At 44.9% G+C, this 18,209-nt stretch overlaps 5 protein-coding genes across 5 annotated transcripts; 3 read left to right on the top strand and 2 right to left on the bottom strand.

Moving 5' to 3' along the window:
• Positions 1–4,507: 4,507 nt before the first annotated feature.
• On the bottom strand, positions 4,508–7,180 carry BT62DRAFT_1014189 (uncharacterized protein; the record flags this gene model as incomplete). The annotated part of the gene is made up of 20 exons (XM_043178176.1): positions 4,508–4,564; positions 4,621–4,855; positions 4,913–4,929; positions 5,387–5,495; positions 5,542–5,566; positions 5,617–5,674; positions 5,726–5,753; positions 5,806–5,865; positions 5,919–6,025; positions 6,079–6,118; positions 6,169–6,184; positions 6,236–6,247; positions 6,300–6,415; positions 6,467–6,496; positions 6,551–6,576; positions 6,633–6,650; positions 6,699–6,708; positions 6,764–6,933; positions 6,980–7,058; positions 7,110–7,180. 20 exons carry the CDS (start codon positions 7,178–7,180, stop codon positions 4,508–4,510), a joined length of 1,284 nt encoding a protein of 427 aa, XP_043032743.1.
• A 492-nt stretch (positions 7,181–7,672) lies between these two features.
• Positions 7,673–10,095, bottom strand: BT62DRAFT_770917 (uncharacterized protein). Its single transcript, XM_043182226.1, has 19 exons — positions 9,853–10,095; positions 9,716–9,794; positions 9,647–9,660; positions 9,498–9,596; positions 9,430–9,439; positions 9,354–9,371; positions 9,283–9,308; positions 9,204–9,229; positions 9,118–9,155; positions 9,032–9,056; positions 8,953–8,964; positions 8,884–8,899; positions 8,792–8,832; positions 8,626–8,732; positions 8,538–8,567; positions 8,311–8,368; positions 8,233–8,257; positions 8,051–8,180; positions 7,673–8,002 (listed from the first exon to the last, which is right to left on the bottom strand). The coding sequence occupies exons 1-19, from the start codon at positions 9,930–9,932 to the stop codon at positions 7,883–7,885; spliced, it is 954 nt and encodes a 317-aa protein (XP_043032742.1). The 5' UTR covers positions 9,933–10,095; the 3' UTR covers positions 7,673–7,882.
• Positions 10,096–11,966: 1,871 nt separating this feature from the next.
• On the top strand, positions 11,967–14,472 carry BT62DRAFT_1014186 (uncharacterized protein; the record flags this gene model as incomplete). The annotated part of the gene is made up of 12 exons (XM_043178175.1): positions 11,967–11,991; positions 12,045–12,102; positions 12,233–12,356; positions 12,411–12,450; positions 12,995–13,098; positions 13,153–13,158; positions 13,199–13,279; positions 13,331–13,356; positions 13,652–13,756; positions 13,809–13,851; positions 13,904–14,229; positions 14,277–14,472. 12 exons carry the CDS (start codon positions 11,967–11,969, stop codon positions 14,470–14,472), a joined length of 1,134 nt encoding a protein of 377 aa, XP_043032741.1.
• Positions 14,473–14,745: 273 nt separating this feature from the next.
• BT62DRAFT_770244 (uncharacterized protein) lies at positions 14,746–15,331 on the top strand. The gene is made up of 3 exons (XM_043182225.1): positions 14,746–14,976; positions 15,032–15,109; positions 15,163–15,331. Exons 1-3 carry the CDS (start codon positions 14,828–14,830, stop codon positions 15,233–15,235), a joined length of 300 nt encoding a protein of 99 aa, XP_043032740.1. The 5' UTR covers positions 14,746–14,827; the 3' UTR covers positions 15,236–15,331.
• BT62DRAFT_1081697 (uncharacterized protein) lies at positions 15,080–17,402 on the top strand. Its single transcript, XM_043179697.1, has 21 exons — positions 15,080–15,109; positions 15,163–15,236; positions 15,288–15,373; positions 15,423–15,501; positions 15,553–15,566; positions 15,622–15,723; positions 15,782–15,791; positions 15,849–15,866; positions 15,922–15,947; positions 16,004–16,029; positions 16,088–16,125; positions 16,180–16,204; positions 16,265–16,276; positions 16,335–16,348; positions 16,400–16,441; positions 16,489–16,595; positions 16,650–16,785; positions 16,835–16,892; positions 16,949–16,973; positions 17,022–17,133; positions 17,187–17,402. Exons 3-21 carry the CDS (start codon positions 15,303–15,305, stop codon positions 17,274–17,276), a joined length of 1,005 nt encoding a protein of 334 aa, XP_043032739.1. The 5' UTR covers positions 15,080–15,109; positions 15,163–15,236; positions 15,288–15,302; the 3' UTR covers positions 17,277–17,402.
• Positions 17,403–18,209: the final 807 nt, after the last annotated feature.

Genomic DNA, 18,209 nt, shown 5'->3' with positions numbered 1-18,209 from the left:
AGAGAGGAACTATGAAATTTATGACAAGGAGCTACTGGCAATAATGCTCGCCCTCAAAGAATGGCGACATTACCTGATCGGAGCCTCTGAAGTTTTTGAGATCTGGACCAACCACCAGAATCTCAGATACTTCCAACAGCCACAGAAATTGAACTGACGACAGGCCCAGTGGGTCATGGAGCTTATGCAATACCAGTATACACTACATCACAAAGCAGGAGCAGCAAACAAAAAAGCTGATCTCCTGTCCTGACATGCTGACCATGATCAAGGAGGGAACAATAATATGGGAGTCACCATCCTTCGGCCTGAGCATTTCTGAGCCATGATAATGCCCATGGAAGAAGAAATTCATGAGTGGATCAAAAGTGTGACTCAAGACACTCACAAGTGGGATCAGAGAATCGCACCTTCCCTCAACCATGAAAGAGGAATGTGAAAGGAAGAGGGGATGATCCATTACAATGGAAGGATTTATATCCCAAGGGATCAAGGACTAAGAGGGGAGATCATAGCCACCTGCCATGATCATGCAACAGCAGGACACCCAGACATTGCCAAAACCAAAGAACTTGTTTTACAAGAGTACTGGTGGCCCAAAATGGGGAACAACATCATGACATACGTCAAAGTATGCGAAGTTTGCCAGAGGGGGAAGGCTTCAACACAACCACATGCAGCACTCCTCCACCCAAATGAGATCCCATCAGCCCCATAGACCCACATTTCAGTCAATATAGTTACCGGATTACCCAAATGCAATGGATATGATGCCATCCTTGTCATTGTTGATCGATTCTCTAAAGCCATCATACCGATCATGTGCTTAACAGAATTAACCTCGGAAGAGTGGACAAAAATCCTGCAGGATGAGGTATATGCCAAACACAAAATGCCTCAAGTAGTCATCTCTGACAGGGGACCACAATTTGTATCCAAGTTTCTTGATGACTTATACAAATTACTAAACATAAGGTGGAATGCCTCTACCACATACCATCCACAAACCGATAGGCAAATGGAACAGGCAAACCAAGAGATTGAAAAATATCTACACCTCTTTATTAACTATCGACAAGATGACTGGGTTGAATGGTTGGTGCTTGCAGCATTCCAGCATAACAATTAGGTCCACTCGGCTACAGGGCAAACCCCATTCTTCATCAATCATGGATGACATCCTAATGTCCCCCAATCCACATGCCACCAAACCACTATGCCCACATCAACAGACTTCACCACTGACATGACCAAAATCCATGCAGAAACCAAAACCGCTCTTGAAAAAGCTGCAGCAACAATGAAAAGCCAATATGACAAGCACCAGTGGCCAGCTCATGTATATGCAATAAATGAGAAGGTTTGGTTGGACACAATGAACCTGCACCTGCCACAGCCCAAAAAGAAGCTGGCCGACAAATGCATGGGCCCCTTCCCTATTATCTCAAAACTTGGGGAAAGTGCCTACAAACTCCACCTGCCACTCAGTTGGAAGGTTCATGATGTTTTCAATGAAAGCCTCCTCTCCCCATACATCGCCCCTGCTTTCCCCAACCAGGGATGCCCACCACCACCCCCACCAGACTTAATTGATGATGAGAAGCATTACAAAATCGACCAAGTCCTTAACCACAAGCTCTGAAAAGTCAAGGCAAAGGGCAGGGGGATGACAACAATGGTGGATTACCTGGTCAGCTGGAAAGGGTATGGCCCTGAATCTAACCAGTGGGTAAATGAAAAACAAATGTCAGCAGACGATGCCATACACGACTATGAATTATCTCTAAATTAAGCCATTGGGATGATGGTCTTAAGGAGGGGGTAATGTTATGATTTTCCCCTTTCCACTATGGTTTTTACCCCTATTTATGCTTAGTCAGGAGGCACAAGATGGTGGGAAGGCTTAGTTGTCATAACTAACCACCCATCAGTCAACCTAGACAATCATGCTCAATGACCCACAAGCATCCTTTTATGTATGACAACAACAACCAAGCACAATTGAGCACCATGGACACAGACAGACACAATTAGTGGTAGTATTATTAGCACAACTTATACAGTATTTAAGACTCATCGCTCTTGCTGAGATACCCCAGCTTCGAGCTAAAGTTTATATTCACCATTCTACCTTGAGTCAATACTTGACCTTGAGTCACTCTATACAGATTACACAATCAAGTGGACTTGGCTGATCCCTCGAAGTGTGAAGGGACACCCATTTACCATGTGGATTTGTACATGTGATGCTTGGGCCTAACAGCCATTACCATGGCAAAAATCCACTCAGAAACTAAAACTGCCCTTGAGCAGGCTGCAGTTGCTATGGCATGACAATACGATAAACATTGCTGTCCAGCACACACATATGCCACCAATGGCAAGGTTTGGCTTGATACAAGCAACCTCCATCTCCTGTGGCCAAAATGCAAATTAGCCAACAAGTGCACTGGCCCCTTCTCAATAATCTTCAAAGTCAGGGCTGGTGCTTACAAGCTCAAGCTACCAGCCACATGGAAAGTCCATAAAGTCTTTAATGAGGCATTATTAACCCCATACATTGCCTCAGCATTTTCCAATCAAGAATGTCCACCACTGCCACCTCCCAACCTAATCAATGACAAAGAACACTATAAAATTGATCAAATTCTAAACCACAAACTATGAAAAATCAGGGCAAGGAGTGGTAGTATGACAACTACCATGGATTACCTCATGAGCTGGAAGGGCTACAGCCCTGAATCTAACCAGTGGGTCAATGAAAAGCTGATGGATGCCAATGATGCCATACAGGACTACAAATTATCCCTTAATTAAGCTATCAGGACAATGGTCTTAAAGAGGGGGTAATGTTATGATTTTCTCATTCTTTTCCTGTTTTAACCCCTATTTATGCTTAGTCAGAGTGCTAACACAGGTGCTTAAGACCATGGGACATGGCTCAATCATCACAACAGACCAAGTTCATCATTGTCTTTTGATGCAACAGCATTGCTCAATGATGCATAATCATTCAATTATGTACAGTAGTGATACTCAAGGACAATGGGCACAAGAGACTCAATGATGCACAATTAGTAGTAGTATATTTAGAACAGGACATGTACAGTATTTAAGAGGCTCGCTCTCACTGGAATCCCCAGCTTCAAGCTAAAGTTTATTCTATCTCATTCTATACTAGAGCCAATCCTAGGCCTTGTGACACACCAGACAGAATATGCATTCAGTGAACTCAGTTGATCACCTGAAGTGTGAGGTGATGCCTGTTTATCACATGTATCTGCTCATGTGACACTTGAGTCTAACAACTCCAGAACCTTCTTGTCATCTATCTCACTCATATGTCTCAAAGCCAAGAGGTCAACTATTCTGTGATGTGAAGCTTTTTCCTGCTGTACACTCTGAGCCAATGTCAGTTTGGGAAGACTAAAATTGTTGTATGATCATGTTTGAAAAATTTGAATTCATTTTGGTAATCATCTTTGGGCAGGTCTGAATAAGTCATGGAAATTCTGAATGATTTTATGCAGACTATACATCAATGAGTGTTTACACTGAATCTACCCCTCAGGGTCCAGGCATTTGATAGTTATGAAATTTAATGATGATGCCAGACTGGGGAAAAATAATTAAGTAAAATAACAATTTGATTAAGGTCAGAATGTACATCCAAAGACAGGAATCTGTGTAAATCTGCTAAGGTGCTGGTGGGTGACATAATGAAGGTGCTGCAGCAACCCTAGGGTAAGAACACTGGACATGAGGGCAACACACTCTGCCAACCCATGTCTAATAGTCAATTCAGCCTTTTAGACTGGTTGTAGAACTGTCAGCTAAGGGCCTCATACCACTGGCAAGAAGGTGTTTTCAACTAAAGGAGTTGTGGCCATCATCAATTCTTCAGGATCTTTTCACCATCAACAGATCCTGTTAGAAGTCAACTAAATGACATTGAAGCCTCTTCAGACAGAGCTAATTAGAAAATCATGATTCATCATACCATAGATTATAAATGCAACAAAGAAGCCACAAGCGCAGCCAACTCCTTTGATGTAGGATCGTTAATATTCCATCTCCGGCATTGAACACCTGGTCAATCTCAGGTCCAAGTGTACTTTTTGATACCACATACCCTGCTGGTACCAATATAATCAGCCTTGTGCACTCGGTCTCCTTCCATTTTGGCTATTGGCAACTAAATAATGAAATTTGAGTTAAGAACGGAACGTACCAAAAACGGTAGCATCTTTGGCTGAGAATTCAGTGTCGACGGAAAGCATGAGATGCGCACTACACTCAGATAATATACTTTATATCTATTTCTTTTGATCGTGTAGGACACTACAAAATACTGATAAGCAACATCCGGAGGAGGTTCTTTTCGACAAGGGGCTTACCGTTGTGAGAGAGTGTGTGTTTCCGGATCCCAAGTGAATCGAAATTCCTCGATCTTGGGGTAAATTATAAGCCTTGATCTCACTGATTATGTAGCTGAGAGACACAGAAATCATGAGGAAAGCCCTTTAACGACCCCGGAAAATGCACACCCTGATATATTCCATTGCTGGGAGCTCAGCAGCAGCAGCTGCCACAGTTATTATTACGAGGGTAGCAAAATACAAGGATGCTATGTCCCCATAGTTCCTTCATTGTCGAGCAGTCGTCCTCGTGGGCAGTAGTGGTGGTTTGCGAGGGGAAAGGCGAATTGAATTTTTTTCCGCTTTTCGACGAGCCTCGGTGCTTGGGCGGCACTTCGCTTCGCCGATGTTTTCGTTTCCTGTCTCGATTTTGTATTGAGAAAAGCGAAACATTGTGAAGGGCATATCGATCTCGGACTACTGAATTTATGCTATACCTAATTATCTACAGCCGTCGGTGCAGCAGTGCAAAGGCTAGGTCATTGAAAGCTTACTGTGGAGGCATGATAGCCTAGGACGTTTCGAGTCGGTCTTGTTAATCCAAATATCAGAATGCGGAGTTGGAGAGGTACAGTATGCAGCAGACCTTCGGCTACTAGATAGCCAAGTGAAGTGGTTCCAGGAGGACGCAATTGGGGGACCCGGGAACTCATCTCACCACCAGTTTAGAGACCAGCACTTGGAACACCTCGCTTTTGAGGAAGGCATCTCGTCCGTAATTAATTTTTCTGTGTTGTATCACATTATAGCTAATTCAATAGATATACAGTACAAAACGGATTTTTTCTCAGAATTCACAATGGGGCGCTCAGAGATACCTTTGAACGATCCACCTTGTCATCCAAAGAATGATGATCGCCCTGACTCTCAGTGAGTGAATTCAGTGGAATGCCAAAGCTCTGGAAGCCAATATTCTGAACGAAACACTAGTTAAGAATTTAACTCCGTAACGAGGCTTTTGAACATACGGATTCTTCTGGAGTTGCTTGGGAACTCTGAGGTGCGATCCGGAGGGTTGAATTGACTTCATAGTCTGACTTTGCCTTGTTCGATTTGTGTTCGCGCCGGTAATTCAGCCTAGCAAAGGTAAGTTTCAGGTAAACATCTTGAGAAGATGAATTACATAGCAAGCAGGGAATTGACGTAGACTGTGAATGAATTCGTTAGCCATTATCAGAAGGTAATAGAATACACCGACGTTTAGATAGGACGAAATGAATTCCTAGGAAGATCAGAGACTCTGGCCACACGATATACTGCAGACAGCTGTAAGATCTTGGATCAGGGTCGATTAAAGATACACGGACCGCGATGAGAGTAAATAGAGAGCATGCACTGCCATTTTCTTCAGATGCAACATGGACAAGATCAAAGCGAATGTCCTCACCTGGTAGCTAACCCTGATATGAGAATAAGCCGCATTAGACGGAGAAGTGTGGCGGACGTTCTGAAAGAGTATATCAACCCGAAGGCAAAGGTCTCGGCAAGGAAATAATATACGAGGAGATCATTGTAACTCCTCTGCTCTTGTGCAGGTAATAGCACATCATTGCGGCTATTATGAAATCCGCCGCGGCGATTGTGGAGCAATAGGTGTAAATCGATCTCTGTATTCTTTTTTTGAGTATCCCCGACCGTACAGCGTACATACATCACATACCTTGATAATGGAGGCCGATGCGAGATTTGGGACATGAAAACTGCGAGGGATCATTTCAAATGGTGCATACGGCTACAAATGTTCGCTTACATATCATAGACTATAACTGTAGATTCCTGTCAGCGCGATCAAAACGAGTGAGCCAATGATTTCTTACATATCCCAGCACCTGGATAAATCAGAATCAGAAAAATCATCGAGAGAAGAGAGGTGACTGCTACCAAGCGAAGCTGTCACGGTGACAAACTGGCTAGTAATAAGCGGGTGTAGGACGCGGGAGAATTTATTGGGGTGCTTACGACAAAGCGTGGGAGAATTTTGTGAAAATGGCGTCCCACTACGAAAAGATTCAGCAATGCTAACATGAACCACAACTACCTCAAAACACGAACGTTTCCATAGACGGATAGCATATACCCTAATAAAACAACAAGTCTGCATTAGTCACTTCAGAGTAACGGCATCCTCGAACCATTGAACGAATACGACGAGCATGTCCTAGGAGGAACAGCGTTGAAATTTTAAAAAAGCGCCAATACACTATGATAACACACATTGACAGACAACTGCAACTGAGTATACCGTTAGGTAGGTTCATTATCGAAAATCAAGAAAATCACCTGCATGCTCCTGCAACAACGAATCTTCAATTAGTTCAACGTCGTGCATCTGCTCGAGAACTCACCGCACAGTAGTTTCTAGGGCGCGGAGTAAATCCCCGTACATATCAATCAGAAAGACATATAGGGCATATGTGCTCAAAGCGACATGTAGAGTATCGAGGATCCTGTCACAGGTTAGTCGCCACCCCCCCGATAGGCGAATGAATGAGCGAACCAAAGCATCCCTACCTGTCTCATTGGGTTTAGTGTGAAACAAACCAAAAGGAATAACGACATACAGAATAGCGATAGAGCCACCAATCGTCGGGGTATCTCTTGTAGTACATGACAGCTTGTAGATTCGTAATGCCGAATAAACTATCAAATCAGTGAATAGGCAGTTTTTCGTAAGGAAGGAATGTCTCCTACACGGCAGCTAGTATAGCTCCCACATAGAGAGCGCCGAACGTATCTTGGATGGTAGGCAACGCCGAAGTCATTGCGGGTTATGAACCCGGTGTGGAAGAAGCTGTGGGACGTTATGTTTGGCTTATATTATATAATGGGTAAGCAGAACCATCACGGCACCACGACCAATTCCAAATCAACTTACTCAGTGTCAACGGGACCACATCTTGCTTCTTGATGTCGTGATCTCAATGTTGAAACGCAAGATCGGTCGCTGCTGTTCAAACTTCTCAGAGATGACTATCAGAGCCAGTTATGACGAGGGCATGGGAAGCAAGTTGTGTACCCGTGATTTGTGGATGATCAAATTATGACACCACCGGCAGCGTCACAGGTTGATGAGGGTAGGTGGATACGTATGCCCAGCGTCTTCGGAATCGCGGAACTCAGCCTGATTTCGACCATCAGAAAAGAGATCAACAAAACACCTGCACTCAATCATAGAAGAGCAAACCGTATCTGCGATATCAAAGAAAGGTAGGAGGTATCAAAGATGACAAACAGTTCATGTGGTCACATCAAACCTTATGACTGTCTGGCGGTGCACAGCGCTCACAATTTTATGTCTCGCACAAATTTTGAAAGGCAAGTCCCTCCAGGTGCCCGACAAATCATCAAGTTATCCTTATTGTACTCTGCCTAGCTTTGGATCCACTATAGATAAACGGTAAGTTATACAGGATAAAAAATTCTCCTCGGAACTCTACCTGTTTATAATACACCATCCATCATACCTACACTATGGTGAACTCGACTCTCGACCGCTTATCCCCGACGATTTGAGACGAGTCTTCCTGATTTTGCGAAGGACCGCTACCACGGATCTCAGAGAGAGGTATGCTGAACCCGTCGTACTAGCATGTTATTGAGTAAATAAGCTTCGTCCGGAAAGATACCCGTACCTTTATATCTCCCGCGCTAACGCACCCGGTAGTCGGCGTAAGGCGTATTACATTGGAGAACGATGTGGGTTCCGACGAAATCGCACCACTTCCGGTGTTTTTCCCTTGGATTCGTTTTCGAGCATTCAACCTAGGTATCAATTTCAATAAGTCCCATGGAAGAAAAGGCGATGACAACACACATAGAGAGCAGGGAGTTGACGTAGACTGTCTCATGAGATGATTGATAATCTATCTCTTGACGATGATCAATCACGTACGTTTTGTTAAGAGAAATTCGACTCCGAGAAAGACGAGGGTATTGGGGAGGGTGATGTACTGAATAGACCATGAGGTCCTCGCTCAAAATAGGTTCTGAAAACTTGCGGTGATGAGTGCAACGGTCGAGCATGCACTAACATTAAATTAAAGGCATTCGTGAGTTCCGAATACATCGGATAATGGGTCATATCCTTACCTAGTCGCCAAGCCGGACATGAGGACAAACCACATCAATACGAGCAGCCGTGAGTTCGTACTACCGAAACCAGTTCATTAGTTCAGCTCTGACACATACTGGATGCCATTGCTTTCACCTCGAAAACTCTGAAATTGAACGACTCTTGTGAAGGTAATAACACATTGCGAACGATATGAAGAAGTCGATCCCGGTGGATGCGGCGAAGGCGGCGTCGATGGCCCACTGATGATTCGCGGTTATTTTTAGCGAAAAAAGATGTACATTGGAGGTAATACTTCCACTCATTGAGGCCAAACCCGTGAACGTTGTGATGGTATATCTGCTGACGACCGCATAAGGCTTTGAGCGGATATCAGAGATTCGGCGAACGAACGTTTTGTAGACGAGCACTAGAGGCGCGCACTGAGTGCATCATTCGGTGCCTATAGAAGCAGGTACTCACATATTCCCACCGCTGAAGGAGGAAATATTAATGTATAAGAAAAGAAGTAAGGATTGAGGTTCTGAGACGTGCAACCCACCAAATCCGCATGCGACCACGAATATCTACAGAAGGACGGGCGAGATCAGAAAAGGCCGCAAGTCGCTGGAATGAGATCAGACATACGACAATCCAAGGAAGGAACCGATGGAAATGGCGCCCGACTGTGTGGGTAGCGTCAGTGGGAATGTGCGAGTTTACGGATGACCCACATTTCCATAGGCGGACTGCGTAAAGACTGCGAGAGACAGAGTGAGTTGGGATAGGGTAGAAGGAAAGAAATTATGATACCTCTGAACGAATACGATAATAACGACCTGTCATAGTGTCAATGAGCGTACTGGAGATCGACGGTGACTGACGTTGACGAGAATCTGAAGCTGCCGAAAGACAACGGAGATCAATATCAATTAAGGAATATGTCGATTGGAAGCGTACTTTGAAGCTCCTGAGAATCAAGCACATGGTTAGGAAGGTATGGGGTTAGAATGGAAATGAGAGCGAACCATACGACGTTCCCCAATGTAACATAATCGCCGAACGAATCCACGGTGTAGTGATATATAGCATGGATAGTAAGACTGAGGTGCAGTGCGTCGAGAACCCTTCAACGAGATGATTTGAATGCGCTAGTGTCACTCCTATAAAGACATACCAGAGTATACCAACCTGTGAGAAGTACGACGTGAATCGAGGTAAGGACGTGGGACAATTATTTACGCACAGAATAACGATAAAGTCTCCAATCATCCGGATACTCTCGATAGTAGATAAAGACCTGCAGGACTGTGATACCAAATAGCCTGATCCGGGTGATAGGTGAGGGTCAATGATCGCAGAATCGGTAAAGAGTCGACATACAAAGATGAGAGCATTGCGCCAATGTACGCAGCGCCAATCGTCATCCCCAGAGAGGGGACTATGACTGCCACCGAATTCATGGTAGTGGTAGGAAAAAAGAAGAGAAAGGCAATTCCGTAACGGCAGACCCGTATGAAAGTTCATATCCTCGCGAATCGCGCAGATGATTTGTTCCGGAAATCACTTCGGGACTAGTCTTGATCAAAGATGCTGCGTCAGTCACACCCGGCGATGTGGGATTTAGGCTCTGGCATTTTCCTATTCATGAACGCAGGTGGATGAGCGAATACGAAGGTACTCGATAATCCCTGGTTGACTAGGATGAGACCACGACGCAGATTACTGCGGACTGGTATGAATATCGAACCTCATCTGAACAGAACTAACACAGGGCCGTTAAGGCGTCTCTTTCAATCAGTTCTCGATTCGGTATCAGTCACTGGCTGGCTGCTTACCAATAAGGATTATGCATATGCCACCTATTGTAGCCGTTCCTGACCCACGCGGTGGAAGCTGTCCTAATATAATATGAAGCAAGGAAGCCGTCGAGTAAGGGAAAATGGAAACAAAGACGTTGTGAGAAGTTAAAATAATGAAGACAATAGAGGTCGTTAGCACGAAGTTCCTCGGAGCCGGATCCGTAGCCGAGAACCTCGTTAGTCGGTGATTCTACCGCCTTTGCATCAATCCTCATGGTTCGCGGGCAGAGCGAGATGATTAATTGACCGGAAGTCGTTCTGGTGAGTAGATGGTAGAAGTACATCACATAGACCGTGGAACGAGGGAGTTCGGCTGCATCATTCTATATCTATGGAATTGATAGTTGAAAGCAACGGATACTGTCATCAAAGGACATACTGATCATATATTGAGATTATCACGGCAAGTTTCGTTATAGATGGTATGACGCATAGGGCTTCAGCGGTACAACTTTGGGGCATTACATACATATGCCATTGTTTAGCAGGCTCAACAAAGACGGGAGGCACTTTCGCATAATGTCAAGACTCCAGAATAGGTCACCTTCGAAAGCGAACCTTAGAAGTGACGTTTGAACCAGGTCAAATGAAGGCGAGATAATGAATATTTTCTAGCCAGGTTGAGCATACGACATTTGCAGGGGTTTCGATACGGATTCTAAAACACAAACGCCAGTCAGACGCGAGATACATGTCACGAAGAAAAGATGGACCGTGACGGGTAAGTCAGCGACGGCGCCTTCCCTTGAGAGATAACACACTAGAGAAGAAGATATAAGTCCGCAACAACAAGAAACCTTCTTTCACCTACCAATGGCTAATGTGGCTCCATTATAGATGCGGCCCGAGTCATAACGACAGCGAATCAACAGCGAACCGAACAAGAGGGTAGACACAGCCACCGCCGAATTCGTGCATCACAACCCTAAGGTCCTTACTGATGTTTTACGAAATGCTGTCTGCCTGTTTCTCCTCCTACGCCATTTTCACAAAATTCTGTCATGGTTCGCTGTAAGAGCTTTCAATCATTCGAGCCTCCTTCTCTCGTTTATTATTCGACATTTCTTGACAGTTGCAACCTCGCTTGGTGATAATATCATACCTTTCGCGTCGAGTATCTGTTTCATTGTGTTTCGTTTACGTGCAGGGATATGTAAGACATTATTCGCTCTCTCGCTCTGATGGCGCTGAAAAAAATTGCACAGGCTTTCGTCTATGACATGTAATAGAACTCTTTGTAGCTGCGATGCATGTGCCTCATCCAATGATCTTGGACAGTTACATTACACAGAACTTCTCGACTGTTTCCTATACTGGTGTATGTAATTAGTCCGGAGTTTCGGAAGTTGTAGATACTGAAATGAAATGATGTAGCTCCCAACTTACATCTTCACCACGATTGTCATAGATTATAGCACTCTTGATGTGCTACTACCTGCACAAGAGCAGAGTAGCTATGAATTTCTCTATGTGTGTGGTTTATTTCCTGCACTTTCGAGTTATCATTGATATACAAATACTAGAACGGCCGCCCTGCTTGTCCGTCTAATGCGACTTGTTATCATATCAGGGTTGGCTACAAGATGAGACATCTGCTTTGTTCTTTCACATGCTGTAGCTATGAAAATAAAGTGCATGCTCGCTGCTCGCTCTCATCGCGGTCCGTTGTCTCTCGGCTACATCCTCATCCCTAAATCTCACGAATACCTATAGTACATCGTGTTTCCACACACTTTGATTTTCGTCGGGATCGATTTTATCCCACCCAAGCGTATGTATCATTCATTGCCTGCCACATGAAATAGTTAAGGAATACATTTCTGGTTTACTTCAACTCTCTCCCTGCCATGCGCATTTTCCGGCTCTTCTCGAGGTCATTACGTCAAACTCACCTTTTCTAGGTTCAATTACAGACGTCAGAATAAGTCAACCGCAGAGCATGGAGGACTCGAGGTAAATTCAGGTTACAGAGTTACTATCCTCCTGTTTGCACCTGGAAATTCCGGAGGCTCTATTGCAGAAACGGTACACAAACTACTGTAGCCATGTCTTTGAATTCTTACAGAATGTTGGTTCCAGAACATCAGTATTCCGCTCCAGGATACCCGTTCATTGAATGGTACGCCAAAGAGACCTCTTGATTGTCATGTCTGAGAGATGATTTTTCACGTTGTACTTTATATTTACTTGAGACGAATTCATGTATTCCCAATAGTGCCAGTTTTGATGCACGCACAGATTGACTCAGAGAAATCCGCTGCTCAGAGAATATATGGTGGACCATGTACTCGAGTCGTAGGACCTGAAGGATATGCCGTGGATATGATTAGAGGAGGACGTCCATATATGATGACTTGAAACTATTCCGACTCACCGGCCACTATGCTCGTGATGGTCGGAGAAAAAATTACACAGCCACCTCTGAATTCGGTCGCAACCCACCCTGGTCCCCAACCTCCATTGGGGCGGCAGGCTATATCATTGCCCATGACATCAGACACAAGGATTCCAGATCACGCGAACAAATATGATGTGCGATTACACCACCATGTTCTGCTTCAGCTCGTGACGCCAACATGATAATCAGGTATCCCTTGTCCTGGGATATTCAGAACGTCAGATTTCTGACACAGGACAGCCATTATGCTGAGCACATGAGACAGGTAGCACTACCCTGGTCCATTTTTTCATGCCCCCGTCGCGGCGACTTGGAGGAATTAATATGTTCCTTGATGCTCTTCACGTCGGTTTGACTACGCATTGCTCTGTATTTCTATCTGGTCGATATATTCAGAAATGTAGAAGGCTCCTTGGTGCATAGCGTGTGGTGCGTTTCCTGTCAAAGGTTCGGTCTCAAAATTTCTCAGGAGGTATGGTGCAGGAGCTTCAAGGTGATTATCGTGAATCGCTATGACAAAGGACGAACTCAGGTACAGCTGGGTTTAAACGTGAGTCAATAGGCTGGATATCTTGTTTGATCTGATCAGCGTTCCTCCAAGGAATTGATCGTCACATATGTCCAAGCGTATGAATTATACCTTGATTTAGAAGTGTCTCAGTGCCAGTGATAGTCGCGGGATCTAGCATGAACAACGTAGAAGTACGGTAAAGATGCTCTTAAAATCTCAGAAGGACCGTACCGCATCCAAAGCTCCCAGCGCCTGGATTTTTCAGTTCCTTGAAGGGTTCTCCTTAACTGTTCTCTCACTAACCAGGTGACAGCCATTATCGACATTGAAGATCTGGTAAATATGTTTCTTGAATATAGGCGATATCATTGCCTGCCAGTCCTCGAAACGTTGTTTATGCGCCTTTGCTAGGGCCCTATCGCATTGGACGCTAGAAAAACGTGGGTATATGCTATGCCATCCAGACGTGGCGCGTGTCTACGGTTTTCATCGAAGTCCAATGCTTATTTTCGTACTGTAGGCAACGCGTATCAGTCTCACGTCCGTTCGACAAAGTCTGCGTTTTTAGCGCCCTAGAAAAAGATAGATATATCCTATGCTCCCTGGACCCGGTGCGTGTCCAACAAGTTCTCTCGATACGGAATTCATATTTTCGTACTACAGGCAACACGTATCAGCCTCCACAGTCGTTCGAGAAAGGGACTTTCTTCTTATCTACTGATCCAATCCAACTCGGCGACGGGAGGCGTGCAATTGCTACTGTGTTCCTCTAATTCTCCCAACTCAGAGCGATCTGCTACCTGTGGCCAGCAAAGTCGTCTTGTCAATGCGCGCAAAGCCAGCACATCTCTGGCGCCACACTGTAAGGCCTGCAGGCACAACCTGCACTGCAGTCTGGGGAGTTTAAGAGGCGTCGATCGCCAGAGTACTCGACATTGTACGCCTCATCTGGAACACATTAAAAAGCTCTGCTTTAAACGCCGCACATGGTATGCACATTTTACAAGGATTTTCCCCTTTTGTGATCTCCTTTTAGCGCCTGTGTTTCGTTTCTCTCGCAAGGTTCCCATTCCGAACTCGACCCGAGCTTTATCTGCATTCGGTGGACGCCGCTTCGAATCCACTATCTTCAACATCAGCAGTCTTCTATGATGATTATCCAGGACGATGCTTCTTTCATGGTAGCTTTCGGTGATGACATGTCCTCCAGTGGGAGCGGCGAGCTGGTATAATGATCAGTCGGTCAGAAGGAAATGAGATCATATTGCAAGTGGAAGATGTTAGGATGCAGTGGAAGAATTAGTGAGTTACGGCAGCGAAATAAACGTAGACTTAGAAGGAAGACCCTTAGTCGATATAATCGCTCCAGATAGAGGAAGGATATCGTAGGATAGTAGACGCCGAAACATTAATGTCCCCCCACCGGCACCTGCATCAAGCCTAATGCCGTGCTTCACGGCATTATGCTGCAGATCAGAGAAAAAGATAGGCCCAGCTGCTGTCAAATCCGGACCACAACTGTAACCGTATCATCGCTCCGCTACTACCCTTTTCTACCACTCCCCAGTCGGCAAATCAAAAAATCGAATGCAAGCACAAGTCCAGACAGACTACACTGAATCGGCATTGCATACATGGTACGGTACTTGCAGGAGTAAGTCAGTCGTGCATCAGATCCTATCACATAGAAGCACCAGACCGGGTTACACGAAGCTGTTCATTTTGTACAATGGCAGGCATGTTTCTAACGGTGAATCATCCCCTACAATGAAGCATTGATGTAAAATGTAGGAAGTCGGCCCGGTTTACTGGTCTAGAATCTCTTCCTTTGTCTTACCTCGGTAAAGCACTGCATGTCTTCCCCAATATGCATGTCTTCCCCAATACATGTATCGTTTGCCGAACTTGACGGGTTCTCACAGCTTACTTCATCTAATAAAGGCAGGATGCTTCCTATGTCGTCACTATACTTACTTCTGGTCGTCTTACTCTTGAGGTATGTGGAATGCCAACTTTGGAACTCGAATCGCAGTACTGAGACACCAAGCTTCCTCCACACGCAATGTCTTCGGCTCCTCCAACAACCCAGGACATTCTTGGCGCCCTCTACGTTGGCGCTATCATAGCCGCCGTGTAAGCGACCTTCCTTACTTGCGAAAATGTCTTTTAATTGGTTTGATAGTTTATTCGGTATAACAAATCTACAAGTGGTCATATATTACAAGGATTACCCAAATGACTGGTGGCTCTATCGATATTCTGTACGTTCAAGTTCTTTCAGCATTGGAATTAAGCTGAGGCTAATGGTACAGGTGGTACTGCTTTGGTCCGCTCATTCATGACTATCCGAATGGATGGTGGAGATTTATTACTGCCAAAAGGGTCCTAGATCTTCTTCATGTCGCTTTAAGCAGCCATGCGCTGTACTTCTATCTGATTAATATATATGGCGATTTCGCCGCTGTGATGGAAAATAATACGTGGTACGTTATCTTGTAGTGGAAGTACGACTATCCTTCTCACTCATCACAAAACTGGCAGGAGCATGAAGGTACGGATTTACTTTGGGTTTCGAACATAAAGCTTCAACGCTAGCTTTCGTGTTCAGCTGCAATTGGCCGTAAATGTGGGTTGGCATGATACATTGAAAATTGTTCAAATCTCAATGGTTTTCCTCGCAGGTGGGAATCGTCGTCTACGTCCAAGGGTACGAGCCATTTCATTGTTATGCAGTGGTAGAACTCTTACTTTTCTGACCCCTAGGTTATATGCCATTCGATTGTGGAAACGTGTGTATTTCGCGTGATGAATACTGGTAGTAGAAAACAAGGCTTAACTTATTATTAGTTGGGCGGCTTTTCCATAAATTTCTTCCATGGTTCGTGGTAAGTATGTTGCCGAAATAACTCAATCACCTGCGCATCCTTACCCTTGGACAGTTTCTCACTGTGGCAGCGTCGCTTGGTAATACAATCTCATTTCTCGTTTCGACTATTTTTCCTGATTGTACTACGCGCCTCCCAGGTGCTGGAATATGTAAGGCATCGCACTCTCACTCAGTCTCTTGCTCCGTTCACTGACATGAATGCTGCAGTCATGACCTACGACATGTAAACAACCCTTTACTACTGCATATACCACCGGAAGCTGAAGTTCGACAGTTTTATCACTCCGGGCTTTGCCTTCATTTCGAACATCAGGGTTCGTCTTTACCACACAACTCGTATAATGCTCAATATTCACACCAGAGATCGATATACACCATCTTCTCCACGATCGCTGCGACGGATTTCATCATAGCCCTGATGATGTGTTATTACCTACACAAGAGCAGGGAGGGTACGAAGTTCACTTCGTATGTTGTTTTCTTTGCGGGATGTGTGGTTCTGGTTGATATACAGGGTATTAGAACGGCAGGTGTGCTTCTCCGTCTTATGCGGCTCGTTCTTGTTTCGGGGTTGGCTACGAGGTCAGGGTACGTCTATTCTGTGTTGTTCGATGTTGATGAGATTGGTAGTGCATGCTCGCTGTCTGCTCTTATCGCGGTTTGTTGTTTCCCCCATGGCGTGATCTCTGAATCACGGGTGTTTATAGTACATCGCTTGGCCGAAAACTCTGATTTTCCTTGGGATAGACTTCGCCTTGCCTAAACGTCGGTAGGATCCATTTGGTCGCCGTGAAAATCGCTGACAAATACATATCTCATAGTCTATGTCAACTCGCTGCTTGCTATGTAAGTCATATTTTTCAGATGTGTACTGGAGCTTACCTTTGCTATTAGGTTTAATCACCGCCGTAAACATGTGTCGAACAAGGCGGTGGGAGTCAGACAACCGATTTCTACCGATCTCAGGATCGCGCCGCATAGTTCTGATGGTAATCCCGAAGAAATGGTATGTGCGAGTGCTAGTTATCGTCTCGATGACTTATTGTGTTTTCTCTTCAGAATATGGGGATTGCGCTCTCGGAGATCCGGGATTCGCCTTTGTTTGATGACCATTTTAAAGGGACTCTCGATTGCGAAGTTCAAGTGTGATTTTGTTTGTAAAATTATTGAATTAGAGATGAGGCCTGAGGTTCCAAGCTCTGGCGACTCTGCAGCCTCACATTTGTGGATATGATCCTTTCACGTTGGGGATGGGTTTTCCTGCGTAACGTTTCGAGTCTCTTCCACTTCTTGACTCGTAATTCATAGAGTCCATTTCAAACTGCCGTGATGCTTGGTCTTGATATATCCTGCTCGTTACACTGACTCAAACACCTCTGTTCTGAGCCAGTGTAATTACGGTCCAGGCCCGTGGGTCCTCGGGCCGTTGGTTGAAGCATAATCATTATAAATAGACCATCTATGTAAATGACCCAAACCTCGGGTCGCAAGAAGAAGACGGTTCGAGCAAGACGGGAGGGTGTGGGGGAATACGGACGATTTCATAGACCAGAACTGTGAAACGGAATCCATTTCGGGAATCTCGTCGGCTTTTTTGGCAATTGGTGAAGGATAGCTGAGTCGAGAGTTAAATGTGCGATTATCATCCTTCAAGTGACAACAGAGGGATTGACACTAGGCAGTTATGGTGATTATCCAGAGGGCACATAGCTTGGTTCAAGGAGCGAGGGAAGTGAAGTGTATTAGGATACGTAATATCAGTGATCTTGGGGTCGAGTAACTCTAATTATCCCAAGGACCTTGGTGAAAGGCTGCGGTCCTCTATCGCCACCTATTTTGGACGTTCCCGTCTTCACGAGAGATACAACAGTGATGTCGACATAGATTATAAGAAAAGGGCTACAAATTGGATGGTACGCGTACACGATTGACTTAGCACAGAAATGAGAGCTGATGTCTGGCCTTGGGAATTGTTTTCACATCCTTGGTGGTGGTTCATCGTTCAGGCAATAGTACGCCATTGCTGGGCGCAGGTGGCTGATGTTGTCTTCGTCAGTCTAAGCGAAATGGTGAAAAGGTAAA

Source organism: Guyanagaster necrorhizus (assembly GCF_019112545.1).
Source record: "Guyanagaster necrorhizus MCA 3950 unplaced genomic scaffold BT62scaffold_82, whole genome shotgun sequence".
In the NCBI taxonomy this organism is placed as follows: domain Eukaryota; kingdom Fungi; phylum Basidiomycota; class Agaricomycetes; order Agaricales; family Physalacriaceae; genus Guyanagaster; species Guyanagaster necrorhizus.
The sequence above is the reverse complement of the archived record's forward strand: the minus strand, read 5'-3'. Positions and strand labels throughout refer to the sequence as shown.

Coding starts and splice junctions, on each gene's coding strand:
- BT62DRAFT_770917 (XM_043182226.1), bottom strand. CDS start 9,932: ATGAATTCGGTGGCAGTCATAGTCCCCTCTCTGGGGATGACGATTGGC. Junction 8,733..8,791: donor CACGGGTTTGGCCTCAATGA/GTGGAAGTATTA, acceptor GCGAATCATCAG/TGGGCCATCGACGCCGCCTT. Junction 8,258..8,310: donor CGAATTTCTCTTAACAAAAC/GTACGTGATTGA, acceptor CTCATGAGACAG/TCTACGTCAACTCCCTGCTC.
- BT62DRAFT_770244 (XM_043182225.1), top strand. CDS start 14,828: ATGCAAGCACAAGTCCAGACAGACTACACTGAATCGGCATTGCATACA. Junction 14,977..15,031: donor TTCATTTTGTACAATGGCAG/GCATGTTTCTAA, acceptor TGTAAAATGTAG/GAAGTCGGCCCGGTTTACTG. Junction 15,110..15,162: donor CTGCATGTCTTCCCCAATAT/GCATGTCTTCCC, acceptor GGGTTCTCACAG/CTTACTTCATCTAATAAAGG.
- BT62DRAFT_1081697 (XM_043179697.1), top strand. CDS start 15,303: ATGTCTTCGGCTCCTCCAACAACCCAGGACATTCTTGGCGCCCTCTAC. Junction 16,442..16,488: donor CCTTCATTTCGAACATCAGG/GTTCGTCTTTAC, acceptor TATTCACACCAG/AGATCGATATACACCATCTT. Junction 16,596..16,649: donor GAGGGTACGAAGTTCACTTC/GTATGTTGTTTT, acceptor ACAGGGTATTAG/AACGGCAGGTGTGCTTCTCC.